At 39.9% G+C, this 18,616-nt stretch overlaps 1 protein-coding gene across 4 annotated transcripts; it reads right to left on the reverse strand.

The window, feature by feature from the left end:
• Positions 1-1,663: 1,663 nt before the first annotated feature.
• LOC131101612 (cholecystokinin-like) lies at positions 1,664-15,855 on the reverse strand. 4 transcript variants are annotated; one of them, XM_078792049.1, is made up of 6 exons: positions 15,676-15,855; positions 12,466-12,540; positions 4,532-4,646; positions 4,287-4,427; positions 3,646-3,687; positions 1,664-2,023 (listed from the first exon to the last, which is right to left on the reverse strand). In XM_078792049.1, exons 3-6 carry the CDS (start codon positions 4,644-4,646, stop codon positions 1,881-1,883), a joined length of 441 nt encoding a protein of 146 aa, XP_078648175.1. In that variant the 5' UTR covers positions 12,466-12,540; positions 15,676-15,855; the 3' UTR covers positions 1,664-1,880. The 4 variants fall into 4 exon arrangements, with proteins under 4 accessions (XP_078648175.1, XP_057902891.2, XP_057902892.2 ...); XM_058046908.2 differs by lacking the exon at positions 15,676-15,855 and adding an exon at positions 14,417-14,436; XM_058046909.2 differs by lacking the exons at positions 12,466-12,540; positions 15,676-15,855 and adding an exon at positions 5,016-5,344.
• Between the last annotated feature and the right edge of the window lie 2,761 nt (positions 15,856-18,616).

Raw genomic sequence — 18,616 nt, forward strand, 5'->3', positions numbered from 1 at the left:
AGGAGATGAATGTGGCTGCTAGTATACTCCAGGGGTCCATACCCGACCACTACAAGGTTGCAGTTCACACTTCCTGTGAAACAATAGAAACTCCCCACACTCTGAAGTATCTCAGTGTCACCTCTTCAAACACAAAGTTTCACTCAAGTCCCTGGTGGCCACTTGGGATTGTCACATCTCCGCCGATTCCTCATTTTAACGCCAGGCCAAGCTGTGAGTGGCTGACACACACACACACACACATATATGAGAAATCCCATCCTTCCCCAAAGGCATCCCCAGCCACTTCTCTGAATAATTCACAGACTGCTTTGTTCATCGATCCCTCTCGGTTCATGCTTCTGACACGCACACACACACACACACATCTTTCACTTAACACACAAGCAGAATAATAGGCAGCTTCATCACAATTCACCCCCATGCTCACTTTTAGCTTCACTAAGACCTTTGTAGCACTGCCGATGTTGTCAGCTTCTTTACATCTCCATCTATTACATGGACGTTTCATGCCAACATGCTCTTTCAATATTAAGCACACACACACACACATACACACACACACACACACACACACACACCGTATTGCTCTTAATGATCCCGCTGTCCCTTTGAAGATATTCCTGAACATCCTGCAGCCCCGAAACACCGACTTTCATCTCTGTGACCTTTTTCTCCAGCATCATTATTGCCTTCTCAAAACAGAGTGGCCCCGAGTCCACCGGGATCTTTTTTACTTGAGTTAGTGTCAAGTGACACAACAAGAAAACACTTTCAGTTGCCCCTCACTTCCTGTTTTACAACAACAAAGCAACAGGGACATCTATTTTGGAATGACTGGTGACATGCACAGCAGGAAGGGACTACACTTGACCTCCACCAAGGACATTTTGTCATGCATAAGTCTCCAAAAAAGTTAGGAAAATTGTTCAAAACAAATCACAAAATATTGTCGGAGCAAATAAATAGTTTTGGAATAGTCATTTTGTCCAAACACGTTCATTTTGGATTATCCAGCAGATAAAGTACGCTCAATCATTTGTAGCAACCCTTTCAAGCCCATCAAAATGGAGGCAATAAGCAGTAAAACAGGCAATGATGATATTAGACAAATCAAATATACTGAACTGCCATATCATTTTGGAAACGTTATGCTGTTCATTAAAAATTGGGTAATGGTAGTAGTCCTATTGCGGTACATCACACTATAAATGAGGTAACCTGATCACCTAAACGGACTCAACATCAGCAACAAATTGGCACTGTAATGTTAAATATCAACACAATGAAAGAAATCAAATATGAACTCCTATGATTTTTTAAAAGTGAAGTCAATGATTAAAAATTGTGAAAAATTGACTGAAATGGAAAAAAAATGTTAGAAAAACATGACATATTTTAAAGGTTAACACACACACACACACGTGATGGAAAATAATGAAATGCAGCTGTAGTTCCAGTATTATTTTGATGTTCATCATATTAAAAGGTTATCATAAGAGACTTTTTCTATGGATCGGGAATGAATGAGGGAAGAAAGGAAAGAAAAGTTCACGGCACGGAGCCATGACAAAGTCTGGGGAGGCCATCTGCCTCGACCAGATGCACTGAAACTGTGAGAAAAAATAAATTAAATAAATGACAAGCAAGTCATATATCAGTTTTATTTTTTATTCATCTATAATTCTCAAAGTACCCAGACACCACATTTCCCCTTTCCATTCTAAATGACAAACACAGTGGTGACCGAGTGGCAAAAAAGTGGCATATTATGTATATTGCATTTAACAGTACATTAACAAACAAATTCCTCACACACTAAGTACACTCTTACTGAGAAGGGAACAGTTCCTTTCCTGTCTGTTTGTTGGTTCTTGCTTTTACGAGGAGTACTCATACTCCTCTGCGCTGCGCTTGCCAAAATCCATCCAGCCCAAGTAGTCCCTGTCCGCTATCCGGTGGTTGGCGCTGCTCAGGCCTCCGCCTCTGCTGTTTGCTGCTGACGAGTTTCTGCGCACGGAAGCTAAAAGGAAGAAGACGTGGTGAAGGTTGTGTGACGGATGAGCTTGTTGAAGACATATTTGTTTTAATTCCTAAGCTTATGAGAACATGGCATGTGTGGTCATACTGTATACAGTACAGCTTTTATTGGCCTGCCGCACTTGGAAGAGATTAATATAGCAATACGTGTATTTTCATGGATATGGATCCATGGTAGGTGCGGAACGTGAAAATGTGTGCCGCAAACAACACACGACACGCATTCACCACATACATGTACTTCTAAAAACCCTGCTTTGCGCCGCTAAAAGGGATTAAAACAGGGGTGGGCAAACTACGGCTTGAGGGCCACATCCGTTCTGCCAAGTGTTTAAATACGGCCCCCCCGTTCTTTCCAAAGTATTTCATTGAAATTTAACATACAACCTGGCATCATGGCTTGAGCCACCCTTTTAGATGGTTTAGGTAGCTTTTTTTTTAATCAATTTGGTGATTTGATGTGGTCTGCTGTTTACAAAGTGCTCCTAAAAAAGGACACAAGCACCATATAGCAGATTGCATGACACTTTCACAGATACAATAATTCCAGGCGGACTGATCAAATTATATGTATAAAATATATAGCCTGGCCCACGATCAATTTTGTTAAATCAATGCGGCCCGCGAGTCAAAAAACCCACCCCTGTCTTAAAAAGCTGTTTCATAATGCCAGTCCCCATCGTAGCACTCCTACTGCAGTTGACGTGAATGCACTAATGCATGCACAAGTCAATCATGTTAATGTCATTATGGAAACGTGACACTTTCTGATGGTTGACTGATGCATTGTTACAGTTCTGTTACAGATATGACCACAACATTAGGTACACATACACAGGATTAATGACATGCCATATAAGAGGATAGTGTCCAGATAATGGACTGCACTATTTCCAATACAGTACTCAACATGCAATTTGACTCTCCATTTTGTTGCATTTTCCTGGTATCAGTTTCAGGTTTGGTCAGACTGACTAAGAATGACATAAATGACTAGATATGATCAGTTTTTCTCGTATTTTAAATACAATATTACACCTCATGTTGTTGCCTTTTCCAAAAAGTTTCAGATTCTAGTCTCCTAATCTTTATGTTTTGTTTTTTTTTTACCCTGAGAGAAGCAGCATTTCTGCGCGCGGAGATGCTGCTTTCACCCCACCCACATCCTCCCACGCAACACACACACACACACACACACACACACTGAGTTCCCCGGTGTTGCTGAGAAGATTGGCTGCAGAAGACTCGACAACGACACCTCCCACACTGAAACATGCAAAGCGAACAGCGAGGAACACGACTCCCTCCACACACACACACACGCACACACACACAGAAGCCTGAGGAGACGCATATCAATGTGACCTTTGACATTTTATGCTCCGTTTGATACAAGTATTGCCAAGTCTGCTTATTCTGTGCCTGGAGTTGACATAATGAAATAATAGAATAGAAAAACTTTGAGTGTGTGTTTTGCGTGAAGCCGCTACGTTCCTCACAACGCTGTGAGAACCCAAGAGTGTCAAAGTGATGAGGAAAAAATCTGCAATTTTTCATCAAGTGAGAATGACAGAGAAGGCCGTAAAACAACGGCAATGCACTTACTTTGTTGCTGCATCATTGCTTTCGGGTTTGACGCTGTCCAACCTCCAAATTCAATATCAAAATTTGCAATAAAAAAAAAGAACAGAAAAATAATTTCCGGTGTGGAGTTAAAACCATGTACCTTCACAGTAACTGTTTTTTTTTTATATAAACAAAATAAAATATGACTTTTCTTGTCATATTTCTATGTCAGTTCTCCAAATTGTGCAACTTTTTTTTCTTAGAAAGAATAGAAGAATAAATGTAAAGGATGATGTCAAGAGTACATATTTTTTCTTTTGGTCAGAAGAATACTGAATGTACTTTACAACAAGAGAGCATCAAATGCTCTTTTTTTGGGTGGCAAAGCAGCAAAAAACTCTTGACTTTTCATCAAGTAGGAGTGAGAAAGAAGATGAGAAATTGTCCGGAAGACATTAATACACTTTGAAACCACAAAAGCTTTCCGGAGCCACTAATTCATTTTGCAAAGCTGCCTGGGCACTGGTGCCAGTAATTAGGGAGACTGATGTTGAGTGTGAGGGCTGGGGGGGAGGGGGGTGTCAGAGAAGAGCACTTGTCTCCTTTAATGAGAGCATGTGACAAACATTGTTGCTTCATATCTAACAAATAAATACACACACACACATGCACACACACACCTTTCCTGGAGGAGATGAGTCTTGCCAGGAGCTCGCTGAGGTTAGCCCGAGACTCTGCATCCTCCTGGGCCAGAGAGAGCTGGGGGGCAGAGCGGCTGTGTCGCAGGTGAGGCTTCACTGAAGTGTCGGCTTCAAGGAGGGCTGCTCCACACACACACACACACACACACACACGTGTACACAAACACACACATAAAAGGCAGATGTGAGATATGGAAGCTCCCGCTAAGGGAATATCAAGGTACCTTCTTGAGAGGGGGTACGCTGGTCCTCGCCTTGGAGTTGGAAGGAGAAGGGGATCCCCAAAGAGCTTGTACATAAGACCACCAGCACTACACACACACTCAGCCCTACAGTCATCTGGAACACACACACAAGTTCACTCCAGTCTGCATAAGCTTGATGAGCATCTTCCCCATTCTAATAACTATAATTCATTCATTTATGAATTAAAAGTGCATTATTATTGGCATGCAAAGTACATGAACAATACCTATTATGCCATAATATAACCCATACATATATTATTATACAATATTGCTCTGTAGGTTTAAAATAATGCCAAAAATTATTAAACAAAATATTTTTTCTACAATTTCTTTAAATATAAAAAAATACAAATAAAATAGAAATCAAATATATATTTAAAATATACAAAAATGATAAATAGTAAATAAGTAAATAAGTAATAATAAGTAAATAATAGAAGAAGTAGGATGGTTTTCCTACCTTGAGAAAATAGGTTTGGTGCGTTCAAGGGAGCGTGTGAGGAGTGAGGAGAGAGCACTTCTCCGCCGAGTGGAAAGGATGCCCCTTTTATACTCTCCCTCCGCTCTGCCTTGCGTGTGTGTCTACGTGTGTGTGTGTGTGACCATAAACTGTACTATGTATTCCCCAATGTGTGTATGTGTGTGTGTGTGTGTTGCCACTAAGGCTAATATGGTTGTGCATGTTGCAACGTCAACAATACAACCAATGGTTTTTATTGTCTGTTTGCGCATCATAAACGCAACACAAGGAGTCACCAGGTTGGTGTGTGTGTGTAGTGTTGTAAAATTAATCATCTGCATGAAAAGTACAAGTGTGTGTGTGTATATATATATATATATATATATATACACACACACACACACACACAGGATGAAAAAGTTCTTGGTTGACATAACAGCTCAGACGCCATCTTCCCAATGTCCACCTCCCACCTTATCACCCCCCCACGCTGTCTCTCTCCAGCCATGCAGGAAAAAGCCACCCCCCACCCCCCGCCCATCGATCACCCTCTCACAGCAAATCATTCAGCCCTAATCGATGGCTATTGATCAGCTGGAGCCACTTCATGTTTTTATTAACAAAGCAGACAACCTGTTGATGGGATTAGCCGCTTGTCTCCTCTTGAACTAACACATACCTGGAAGTGTTTGTACGCCATATTTTTCCGCTAGGAACGGTCACCCTGACGACCTTGTCAGGCAAGGTCATGCACACACAAGGATCATAAGCTCAGTGACGTAGAGGGAAATCAGACTGGATGAGAAAGAAATGAGAAATGCAAGAAAAGAACAGGTGTTAATTAGTCATACAATACTGTAGAAGTAGGCCCCCTAGTGGCTCTGAGAAGAATAAACATCTGATTGGGCCTTCACTAAATCCGTTTGAGGTGGTGTCATGACATCATTGATGCATTTCCACATGTTGGTTCTTAAGCCAAAGAAAAAATACTTATTAGAGCCTTATTAGAGCCCTCTAGGCAGGAACTAACACCCCTATAGTCACCTTTACACTCATATACCTGTGTATATATATATATATATATATATATATATATACACAGAGCATCCGGAAAGTATTCACAGCGTTTCACTTTTTCTACATTTTGTCATGTTACAGCCTCATTCCAAACTGTATTAAATTAATCTCTTACCTCAAAATTCTACACAAAATACTCCATTATGACAATGTGAAAAAAGTTTTTTTTGACATGTTTTGAATTTATTAAAAATAGAAAACAAAAAAATCACATTTACATAAGTATTCACAGCCTTTGCCATGAAGCTCAAAATTGAGCTCAGGTGCATCTTTTTTCCTCTGATCATCCTTGACATCTTTCTACAGCTTAATTGGAGTCCACCTGCAGTAAATTCAGTTGATTGGACATGATTTGGAAATATAATAACTGTCTATATAAGGTCCCACAGTTGACTGTGCATGTCAGAGCACAAACACCAAGCATGAAGTCAAAAGAACTGTCTGTAGACCTGCGAGACAGGATTGTCTTGAGGCACAAATCTGGGGAAGGATACAGAAAAATTTCTGCTGCTTTGAAGGTCCCAATGAGCACAGTGGCCCCGATGGTCACTCTGTCAGAGCTCCAGCTCCTTAGTAAAAGGAACATGGCAGCCCATCTGGAATTTGCCAAAAAGCACCTGAATGACTCTCAGACCATGAGAAACAAAATTCTCTGGTCTGATGGCTTTCGTCTGGCCACTCTACCATACAGGCCTGATTGGTGGATTGCTGCAGAGATGGTTGTCCTTCTGGAAGGCTCTCCTCTCTCCACAGAGGAACGCTGGAGCTCTGACAGAGTGACCATCGGGGCCTCGGCCACCTCCCTGACTAAGGCCCTTCTTCCCCGATCGCTCAGTTTAGAAGGCCGGCCAGCTCTAGGAAGAGTCCTGGTGGTTCCAAACGTCTTCCATTTACGAATAATGGAGGCCACTGTGCTCATTGGGACCTTCAAAGCAGCAGAATTTTTTCTGTATCCTTCCCCAGATTTGTGCCTCAAGACAATCCTGTCTCGCAGGTCTACAGACAGTTCTTTTGACTTCATGCTTGGTGTTTGTGGTCTGACATGCACAGTCAACTGTGGGACCTTATATAGACAGTTATTATATTTCCAAATCATGTCCAATCAACTGAATTTACTGCAGGTGGACTCCAATTAAGCTGTAGAAAGATCTCAAGGATGATCAGTGGAAAAAAGATGCACCTGAGCTCAATTTTGAGCTTCATGGCAAAGGCTGTGAATACTTATGTAAATGTGATTTTTTTTTGTTTTCTATTTTTAATAAATTCAAAACATGTCAAAAAAAACCTTTTTTCACATTGTCATAATGGAGTATTTTGTGTAGAATTTTGAGGTAAGAAATTAATTTAATACAGTTTGGAATGAGGCTGTAACATGACAAAATGTAGAAAAAGTGAAGCGCTGTGAATACTTTCCGGATGCACTGTATATATATATATATATATATATATATATATATATATATATATATATATATATATATATATATATATATATATACACACACACACTATGGCTCAAAAGTTTGGGCTCACTTGGAAATTTTTTGGCCACTCTGAGATATGGCTTTTTCTTGGCAGTCCTGCCATGAAGTCCTGCATCCTGAAGTCGCCGCTTCACTGTTGATACTGACACTGGTGTTTGACGGGTACTATTTAGTGCAGCTGCCAGGTTGTCTTAAACTACACACTCTCAGATATTTGTCTTCTTGCACAGTTGTGCATTGTTTTTCTGTCCTTGTTAGACCCAGTTTGTGCTGCTCACTGAAGGGAGTAGTTAACAGCATGCTAAGAGATTTTAGTTTAGATTTTTAGACAGGTTTTCTAATAATCTATTAGCCTTATAAAATGACGAACTTGGATTAGCAGCCATACCAGGAGATTGATGCAGAGGACTGACAGTTGTTGATTGTAGGCCTCTATGCAAAAATGTACATCCTTCTTTGAAAATCATCTGATTCATTTTAATTGTTTGTCAAATGAAAAACACTGTTTGTGAAAATGCAGGAAAATGTGTTTCTTTTTGGAAAACAAAGAAATTAGCAGGTGATCCCAAACTTTTGAGCGGTAGTATATATACATATATATATATATATATATATATATAGTAGACATAAGAGGAAATAACACATACTTAGCTATCAATGTAACATTACTGACATCTAGTGACAAGTAAAGACTACTACATACAATATCTACTGCATATCGAACAGGCCGGTTGAAGCACATAGTCTCGCCAACGTGTCCACCGACCGGTCAGACATGCCCTGACCACGCCCCCAGGTAAGCATCTGGGAGGCAACCAGACCAGATGCCTGAGCCACCTCATCTGGCTCCTCCCAATATGGAGGAGCAGCGGTTATACGACGACTTTCTCCCGGATGAAAGAGGTTCTCACCTTACATAACTCAAAGGGCGAGAGGCCATTTGCCCTACGGAGAAAAGCATGCATTTGTGGCCCAAAAAAACCTCAACAAATATGAATTTGGAAAAAAAACATACAATTTAGAGATTTGTCGGACGTACAAAAAATATAGAAGTATTTGGTTTTACTTTAGTTTAGTCATCTGAGATGAGTCATGAAAGTGAGATTGTGATCAGCCCAAGTAACATAGCGCAAAGAACAGACATTAAGATAAAAAAAAAATCTCTTTCATCATCTGTGCAGCTGACGATGACGGCGGGAACGCCCGCAGGACTTCCTTTCATTCACTTTTTATTTGCTTTACATGCATGCCTTTGCTTCAGCAGCGCAGCCATTCCAGACACGCTCCATGCAGTGTGGGAGGTGAGGCCACGGTCGTTTTTGATCAGAATTAATTAAGCGTGCGGTGTAGGAGGGCTTGCCTTTTTGACTTGATGTTGGATTTATACGCTCAGCACGCTCTTCAATAGGCACACCAGCAGAGTTCAACGAGATGACATCGCAGACATATAGCGTAGACATATGCTTGAATGACGACCTCCCTGACCATGTGCATCAGTGAGTGTATTTAGATTGTGTGTGACTTATTAAACAGCTCTCCAAGGGCTTGCAGCACACAGCAGGACTCGGAGGTTTAAGGTTGAATGCTCATTAAAAGCGTCTAATTGACTGGAGTGGCAAAAAAAAGTGTCGCTATAAACGTAGTCATTGCCCCAACTGGAGTTTAGAGTGGGTGTCAACATACTAAATAATGCAAACATCTATTAAGATATTTGTCACAGCAGCGGCATCTCATAGGAGCGTTTGAGTGGAAAGTCTAGTGTATGGGAAGGGGCCTTTTAATAAACGAGTCGTTCGCTCATGCAGGACATGTGTCGTGTTTCAGCGTGCTCAGCGTGAACATGTTGCAGAGAACACCGAATACAGCACCCCCCATCTGTTAGCAAGCTATAGGAATAGCAGTGTGTGAATTCTACAGGACCCACAGCATGTTTACTTCGCATAAGATCTTTGCTAAACCATATATTCAACTTTTGTTGTTAAGTTTTAATGACACTTAGTCACACAAGTCAGAAAGTTAGAAGGATTACATAAAAAAAAAATACTCAAATGTTTGTAGAGAGGTACTGCATTGGCTAATGTAATTCAATTTTGGTGCAGATCTGGATAAATGTGCACATGTTTTTTTTTTACTTTAACTTTATTCACTCTTTGCTCACAATAAAATATTCCGCATTATTTTGCAATACCAAAATATTTGTTAAAAACACTCAAATATTATACCTTTTGTCTAGTTTTCTTATTTCTAACCCATTTTCACACAAATACAACTTTATTTTGGATTATTATGGCAATCATAATATTAATCCCTTTTTTGCACAAAAATATGAATTATGTATGACAATTTCTTCCACAAAACTTGTTTTCTACAACTTTAAGCACCATTATGCAACTATTTTTCTTATAACTTTTTACAATTTGTAAAATTATGACTTTTTATAGCTTTAATGGTGTTATACTGGATGTAGATATTTATTATCAAAATATTTACTCCCATATTAGGTTTTTTGTATTATCGCAACATTTTCTTTACTCTGTTAATATCCTGTCTCTTTTTGTTTTCAGATTTTTCACATAAATCATTTTCATTATTACATGTAATAATAAATAATACCTACAATTGGGTGTACCCGGCCTCTCACCTAAAGTTAGGTGGGATAGGCTCCAGCGTACCCTCGCGACTCTAGTGAGTATAAGCTGCATATAAGCTGAAAATGGATGGATAAATAATACAAGCTTGCTTAAAGCAAGGTCCATGAAGGTCTGCTATGATTGGTTTGATGTGGAAGAGCATCATATACACCCAAGCAAGCACTTTTGGGATTTGAGCCAACATCAGTGATGTATGACCTTGCAAGTATTCTGGGCAACAATCCTCACAGAAAGGCGGAAATGATCATGCTAAGTCAATAAGTTTGCTGTATAGATGTGATGGCCATATGTTTCTACTTCCTTCCTCCAACGATGCATCAATAAAACACCTCCACGGCAATTGAACACTCTCAGTGCACGCAGACCTTGTGACGATTAATGCCAACAAGATGGAGCGCTGCTGCTGTGAGGACTCCCTGAGATGGTCCGACAGCTCTCGAAGTGCAATGAATTCACTCTCAAGTGCTTTAAGCAGAAGACGCCACGCGGCATGCAGAAGAGCGAGTCATCTGCATGCAGACTCGTGTGACAAAACTGTCGCATGGCCGGGAATGATAACAACGGATTACAGCGTATCTTTAAGCAGATTGATATCCTGCCATCTAATCCTTCCTTATCATCTTGTCATGACCATCCCTGTAAAACTCCATCTCCACGTAGCGAAAATGTATTCATTCATTCATTTTCTACCACTTTTTCCTCACGAGGGTCGCGGGGGTGCTGGAGCCTATCCCAGCTGTCTTCGGGCGAGAGGCGGGGTACACCCTGGACTGGTCGCCAGCCAATCACAGGGCATATATATACAGGGCATATATAGACAAACAACCATTCACACTCACATTCATACCTATGGACAATTTGAAGTCGCCAATTAGCCTAGCATGTTTTTGGAATGTGGGAGGAAACCCGGAGAAAACCCACGCATGCACGGGGAGAACATGCAAACTCCACACAGAGATGGCCGAGGGTGGAGTTGAACCCTGGTCTCCTAGCTGTGAGGTCTGCGCGCTAACCACTAGACCGCCATGCCGCAGTGAAATTAAAGTGGAATATATTATTAAAAAAGCGCGCAGGGAATGCATCAGTCGGGCGCATTTGCTTCAAAGCCACGGTAAGGCCACACATTTTATCCATGAGGAGACTAAGGGCACAAGAATGTCTTCAAACACTCGAAAAATCTAATGACAATGAATCTGCTGGAGCGATGAACAAGCAGCACGGCCCAAATGCTTGCGGCTACATCCACTCTGGATGAAAACAAGAGCAGTAGAAGAATGTTTTTGTGGACAAGAGACGTCCCTGGGCTCAGTGGAGAGCAATCACTTAGTAATTAAGCCAGAAACTTTAGCTCTGCTGGAATCAAAAGGTTCTGCTGAGGGTCAATACTATTGATTAGCATTAATGAAGCCATTGTCTCGGAAGCTTTTTGCTCCACGTTGGCCTCCTGGTGTCTCCTTTCCTCAGGTATTCTACTACATGAGGTCAAGCAGCGGGAGGGGTTCAGACAGAAGACTGGGTGACGCGTGCAGGAGCCACAAAAGGAGTGGGGAATCCATCACGCCAGTAGTAGAATCATGGCCTAGCACGCCAACAAGCTGTTAATCACCTATTACCTACACATGCACAATCAAAACAGTGTCCAAAAAATATTATTGTCGTCTCCCACGTTCATATTCCTCCAGTGTGATTTTTATGATGTTGTGTGTGCAATGCAATTGGAGTTTAAGGGTTAAATAGATATAAAAGAAAATACAGCACACGTGGGAGGGAAGAGGGAGCGGGACTATAAAAACATATTGATCATATATAAACTGGGGGTGATGTTTGCACCGATGTAAAAGCAAATAACCGCCTTGTAGCGTGCATCTCTGGAGGTCTTTGCTTGCATGCTGACAACAGCTTCCCTGCAGCTTCCAACAGCGCCGAAACTGCCTTTTTAGGTGACATACGACACTCCAAGACACCATCTAATCAATGCTTGTTTGACAGCTAGTTACAGTAAGATGTATTACCGCATCCGGGTTGCACACAGAACGCCGCCAATTAGGAACCCGGGACACCTGAACGCAACTCGATGCATGTCTTATACTGTCATCGTGACAGATGCACGCTCACTCTATTAGATACACCCGCGCAGCCCAATGCAATCAGGTTCATATATACAGTAAGCAGAATTGTATATAGCAGTTCAAATGTGGAAGTGTTAGTGATATAACCGTTTCATTTCGTGGTGCTCACCTCGTCTGCCGTAGGTCTTGGAGAATCACAGTCAAGTTATTCACAGTGATAAAGAAAACCCTCCAGGAAAGGGATCTAAGGGAAACAAAAGTGGAGACAATGTTAAAGAAAAATAACAAAAATAGTCAAGTATAAAAAAATATCGATCTGATACCATATTAAAGACAATGACAAAATATTACCAATAATAAAATATACCCACTAAATAAGTTGAAAATATGGAAAAATGATATTAATTTAATTATTGGAAAAATATAAATATATTTTACTAATATTATAATTCGGAATGTCCGATAATTATCGGTCCGATATCAACATAAACATGTAATATCGGTATTGGGTTTTTATCCCGATCATGAAAACCATGTTCATTCCACCACAGGAGATATGTTATGTTACACATATTGTTATCAGCTGATATCGGTAACACAAACTAAGAGTTGGTCAATATTGGTTTTCATCAAAAAAAATTAACCCCATGTAAAGATCAAACCCAGACATCAATAAATACATGATAATACACCAATCAAGAGGTTGATATATGGTTCAAAAAATGAGACATTCTGTATTTCTCTTGTAGCTAACTAAGGTTAACCACAATTCAAAACACTACAGCCATGCTAATAAACATACAGTACTGTTAAAGTCATACCACCCAAATTAAAACAGGATTATTTTCAGAAAGACACTAAATGAATTTTGTGTACCTAATGTTGCGTCCTAATTTAAACGATGTGAGCGGAGTGAGCAGCTCTATTCAACGTGTGTGTGTGAATATTTTTTGCATCCAATTAATCTGATGAGGGTTCATTAAATCGCTATGCCTCCCAATTAAAGCAGCTTTTGATGAGAGTACGGCATGAAGAAGGGAGGCCTTGCCAGACACACAACAATCACCACCGTGTTAGAAAAACTTGGCCAAGAAACACACCCTTCATGTGCTTTTAAAATGGATGTGGAAGGGGTCCGGAGAGAAAACTTAGCACCTCTCATACAGCACCTTGTGGACATTTCCTCACCTGTGTGTGTGTGTGTATGTGTGTATAAAACACACAGACTTAGCTTGTTGCAGCCCGGTGCAGCCTCTATAGGTGGTATCAGATGTGAATTATAAATGACACTGTGGTGTGCATGCGGTCCTCTCACTGAGCAAACAGCAGCAAAAATCACACAAAGTGTCAAAAAAAATGTGTGCCAACTTTATGGTGTCTTATTCTATCTGCAGGGGTTGACACTGAGAGAAGAATTTCTCTGCTTTTATAGCCTAGACGTAACGATGAATCACTGCAGCCCAGCACAGAAAACCATGCTTTTGCTTTATACGCGTATTTATGAGCTCTCATCTCCCTTGATTGTTTGCTCCAGATGCTCCTGTTTGAAGTTCTGTTTTTGAGTGTAGTATGAGTTTTTGCATAGTAAGTGCCAAGCGAAGGTGTGAGTGTGGCAAGCTGTGACTGTGATGTTACATCACTGCTGGTCTCTTTAGCCTCATTTGAATAAGCGACGTTTTTTTAATAACGTCTCACACCAGGGTTAGCGCAGAAAATGAATGCCAGTCATCTTTCGGCCTGGTTTCATGAACACTTGTGGAACGCTCGGCGCAGAGGTCTGTGCATTTAATGACTTTGAACGTCGCTCTCCCTTTGCCAGGGGATAATTCATTAGCTCAGTGAGAGGAGTCATGTGATATGAATTTGGCAATTAAAGGATGAGACTCCTGCAGCACACTGTCTACTGGGAGAAAGCTGAAGGGACTCACAGAGCAACACTAACTGACACAGGAGACTATTCATTAGCATACTTAAGTGGTCATTTATCATAATAAAAGCAATTCTTTAGACACGAAATCCTAATAATAGTTAAGAAATCAATACCATTATGTGTCACTTTTAACTGTGGCTTACTGTTAGCGTCAAATACGCTTCCATTCTGCGGTTTTTTTTTTGTTCACGTTAGCTTGTTGGCTATTCCCGGGATCATGGAGGATAACACATATACAGTAGATGGACTGGACTCTACCATTTGGTTCAGGGGTCGGGTGAGAGGGAACAGTTCCACAGTGAATCAGATAGAAAATTAACACCATTATTCACATTTTTATCTGCCTTTGCACCAAATTGTGATATGTTATATTGTTATCTTTGTAAGAAATAGCGAACAAAACAATAAGTCTCTCCTTCATATTCCCGGGATCACGGCGGATGACATAACATACAGTACAGTAGATCGACAGGACTCCACCATTTGATTCAGGGGTAAGGTGAGGGAGAACAGTTCTACACTGAATCAAATAGAAAATAAACACCATTATTCAATTTTTTATCCGTCTTTGCACCAAATTGTAAAGAAATAAATACAATTATATGTCGATTTGAACCGTGCATTACTGTATGTATCAGACAGGCTTCCATTTTGAGTTTGTTTGTTCGTCTGTTAGCTAGTCGGACTCTACCATTTGATTCAGGGGTAGGATGAGGGAGAACAGTTCTACACTGAATCAAATCGAAAATAAACACCATTATTCGTTTTTTTATTTGTCTTTGCACCAAATTGTAAAGAAATGAATACAATTATGTGTCGATTTGAACCGTGCATAACTGTATGTGTCAGACGACCATTTTGAGTTTGTTCGTCTGTTAGCTAGTTGGCTATTCCCGGGATCACGGCCGACTCTACCATTTGATTCAGGGGTAGGATGAGGGAGAAGAATCAAATCAAATCAAACAAACATCATTATTCACATTTTTTATCTGCCTTTGCACCAAATTGTGATATGTTATATTGTAATCCCGGTTAAAAAACTGCAATCAAAAAATACGTCTCTCCTTCATGCACAACTAATTGAGGCTAATCAGTGCCGACACAAATGTTACTCACACTGCTGTGACAACACTAGGGCTGCCTTACACACAAACACACACATTTGCAGCAATATGACTATTGAATGTGTGTGTGCATTAAGATGAATATATCTTATTTCTGTCTGGATAAGCAGATGGTACCTGTTGAGTGAGCACCTGCTCTCATATTAGTCCTTTAAGAAGGTCTGCACAAGTCTGATTAGTTTGCTCTGTCATGACATCAACTGCCGTTATCATCCGACTAGCCAAATAATCCACATAAGACGGAACCTCGCCTTAGAGCTCAGTAAATAAAGTATGACGCACTCTCTCCGTTTAGAATTGAAGATGATGAGAACATTTTACTTACTTTTTTTTTAAGTAGAGTCATGCTTTTGGTAGTCCTACCTCGCTGGGAATGTGAATTAAAATACCAGACTTGACGTCAAAAGTAGGAAAAAAGAGGAGAATGCATTCTTAGGATTAATTCTATTTACTAATATAAACAGACTAGACACTAGAAGCAAGCATACTTTTATCATTCTGTTAAGCAGTGGTGAAAGCTTTGAAGTGCTCATCAACGCCCCCTATGGGACCGGAGGACAATGGCTATGCATCTGTTGTTTTCTTTTAATTAGAGGTCTGTTAGAATTTGATATATTATTATTTTTGGTTCTATCTGTTGCATATAACCGTCTTGAATTTGGGCTGTTATATTTCTTTGAAATTACATGTTTTGCCTTTTATTTTTAATTATTACTTGGTTGAATTTTCCATTTTCTTTATCCACCTCTGCATGCGCTTGAAAATGTTGAATCTGTATAAGTAGAACTCATGCGCAATGAACTCATCAATGAAGTCATCGGCCGTATTCATGCTGGCTGAGCAGTTTGCTCCCTGGTGCCATTACAACTGGTTGCCATGTTGTGCCATATACTTGCTCCTGAAAAGCCAAGCGGTCAACTTTCTCATGCACTCCAAGTCATCAAAGTTTAAAAGAACAATAAATAGTTATCTTTAATGTAAGCTATCTTACCGAAGAACAATAAATAGTTATCTTTAATGTAAGCTATCTTACCGTATGCACATTTGAGTAGGAAAACAAGTACTTTTATGAATATTATACTGCTATTATTACTACTAACTACAATAAATGTACTAACTTTCCTTCATTTAGTCAAATACTATCCACCTCTTTCCCAGTGGCGGCTGTCACTCAGCCTCCATTTATGCCGGCCTGTGAAGTCTCTATGGTCTTCATTAAGCACATTTCAACCCGAGGCCCGAGACGAAGATGCTGGGAATAAAGGGAGCGGAAATGAAGTGGGATCAGGTCATTACATTGCTGAGTGAGGACATATCGGAAAAAGACGACGTGCTGCACTGGCAGGGTGCAATGAATGAATGCAGTGAAGTGAAATGTCTCAAACCAGCATAAAAGCAGGGGTGTTTACTGTCTACGAGACGACATTAAAGCTGTTCCAATCAGATCATCGCTGTGATGATCCAGTGTCAGCCGCCTCCCGTCTGGCCTCCTTAAAGACGATCCGTCACTGGAAGGATCAGAGACATAACAGAGGACAGTCTGTGCATTTTTAACGCCGGGCGTCCTCAATATTTGATAGTGGCGAGAAGAAACGTCTCACATAGCACATGACGGTTTTGGAGGGACAATCTCAGAACTGTGCATCCAGAATTTGGCCTTTTACAGATGATACCGCACCCGTTTGTGGAGATATTATGATGTTAATTTAGCACCTCAAGATGGTGACGGTTGTCCATAATGGGGTGCAAAAATGTCATCAACGCTCATTCATTAAGAGAAGCAATTAAAATGACAATTGACTCACTCAAACTAAACACCCCACGACATTTGTTTCACTAACCGCCTGCTTGTCACTTAATCGATGAGCGATCTCCAAGACCGATAAGCGCCTGTTTGCTGTTCTTAATTGATATTGATGGAATCATTATCCCAGCAGGGATACGGCACACTTTATCTCATTATTAGATCATGCTTTATGATGATGATGATGCTTTCAGTGGCGTATTTAGCCAACGGTGCCAGGATGCGGGACACAATATTAGGTACAGAGAGAGCATGGGGTTCTGGAGGACAACCCTGGTTTTAATGGAATGATATTATTGCGGCTGGAGTTGTGTTTCTAGCATTCTGACCTTCTCCTGCATCACTCACTGACATTATGTGTTGAGATGCATTACACAAAACTGATATGATGTCTGGTGGAATAAGTTGTGGTCATCTACGACCACACGACCACACGTTTGTAATTATCTTGTCAAAAAGGCACATTTTAATTGTTTTTTTTATACATAGGGCTCTGCTATATTGCTGCTTTTAACATTTTTGATATCGGCTCATATCTTCCTCATATGGGGGAATGTCTGGTAGAAAATTAATGAATTAATTCATGAAGGAATGTTGACTAACTACATTTAAAAATAATAAAATACAATTAGTATATATTATATAAAATACGATTAGTATATATTATATATTTTTATGTATCTAAAATATTGTGGAGATATTACAAAATATGTAACCGTGTATACAATTACTTTTATGTATTTGTTTGATTTTATAAAATATATTATATATATCAGGCATCTCAAACACTAATTTGAGGCCCCGCCTTGATATGAAAGTTTAATGTTAGTGTGGCCCGCGCAAGTTTGATATGGATGCTGTATGGTATCATGTACCCAGAAAAAATTATTACGTTTGATTAATGTTCATGTTAAAGGTTAAATAATAGTGTAATAGTGTTAATAGTTATCCTCCCTATCCGTGTGGAAGTGGTAAGTTTTTGGCTATTTAAGTTTAAAGGAAATAACTTGAAGGCTACCGTTTAGGTCGCTAGCTCTCTAGTTTGCGAGTTAGCATGTGTCTCAAGACCCTGCAGTTGCGCAATATGTTGTAAATAAAAAGAGTATAAATGTGACTATAGTCGTGTTTTGTCATGTCTACAGGGCTCTAATAATGCTTTGTTCATTTTAATCTGAAAAAATAATTTGTCTACCCACCAACTATATGTGGTTTCTTAAGTTTGTATTACTTGCTATTTTATTATTATTATTATATTTATTTATTACTGATTGATTGATTTTCTTTATTCTTGATTTGTTTATTTTTCATCTTATTTTGTGCAGAAAAAATAAAAATTAAGATATTTGAGAACAGTGGAATGTTTTATCAGAGCTTTTATTGTAGAAAATCGGAACCAAAGCACTGAAAAAGTTTGTATATTTTTCTGTTTTTAATAAATGCGTTTTTTTTTTTGGAAAACCTG

The sequence above is a fragment of the Doryrhamphus excisus genome, linkage group LG7 (assembly GCF_037039965.1).
Source record: "Doryrhamphus excisus strain RoL-2023G ecotype Guam linkage group LG7, RoL_Dexc_Guam_v1.1, whole genome shotgun sequence".
In the NCBI taxonomy this organism is placed as follows: Eukaryota; Metazoa; Chordata; class Actinopteri; order Syngnathiformes; family Syngnathidae; genus Doryrhamphus; species Doryrhamphus excisus.

Bases quoted from the DNA above. Each gene is read 5' to 3' on its own strand.
- LOC131101612 (XM_078792049.1), bottom strand. From the start codon at position 4,646: ATGACTGTAGGGCTGAGTGTGTGTGTAGTGCTGGTGGTCTTATGTACA. The intron at 3,688-4,286 runs GTGTGTGTGTGC...TTGAATTTGGAG, and splicing joins ACTCATCTCCTCCAGGAAAG to GTTGGACAGCGTCAAACCCG. The intron at 2,024-3,645 runs GTAAGTGCATTG...TCTTCCTTTTAG, and splicing joins AGCAATGATGCAGCAACAAA to CTTCCGTGCGCAGAAACTCG.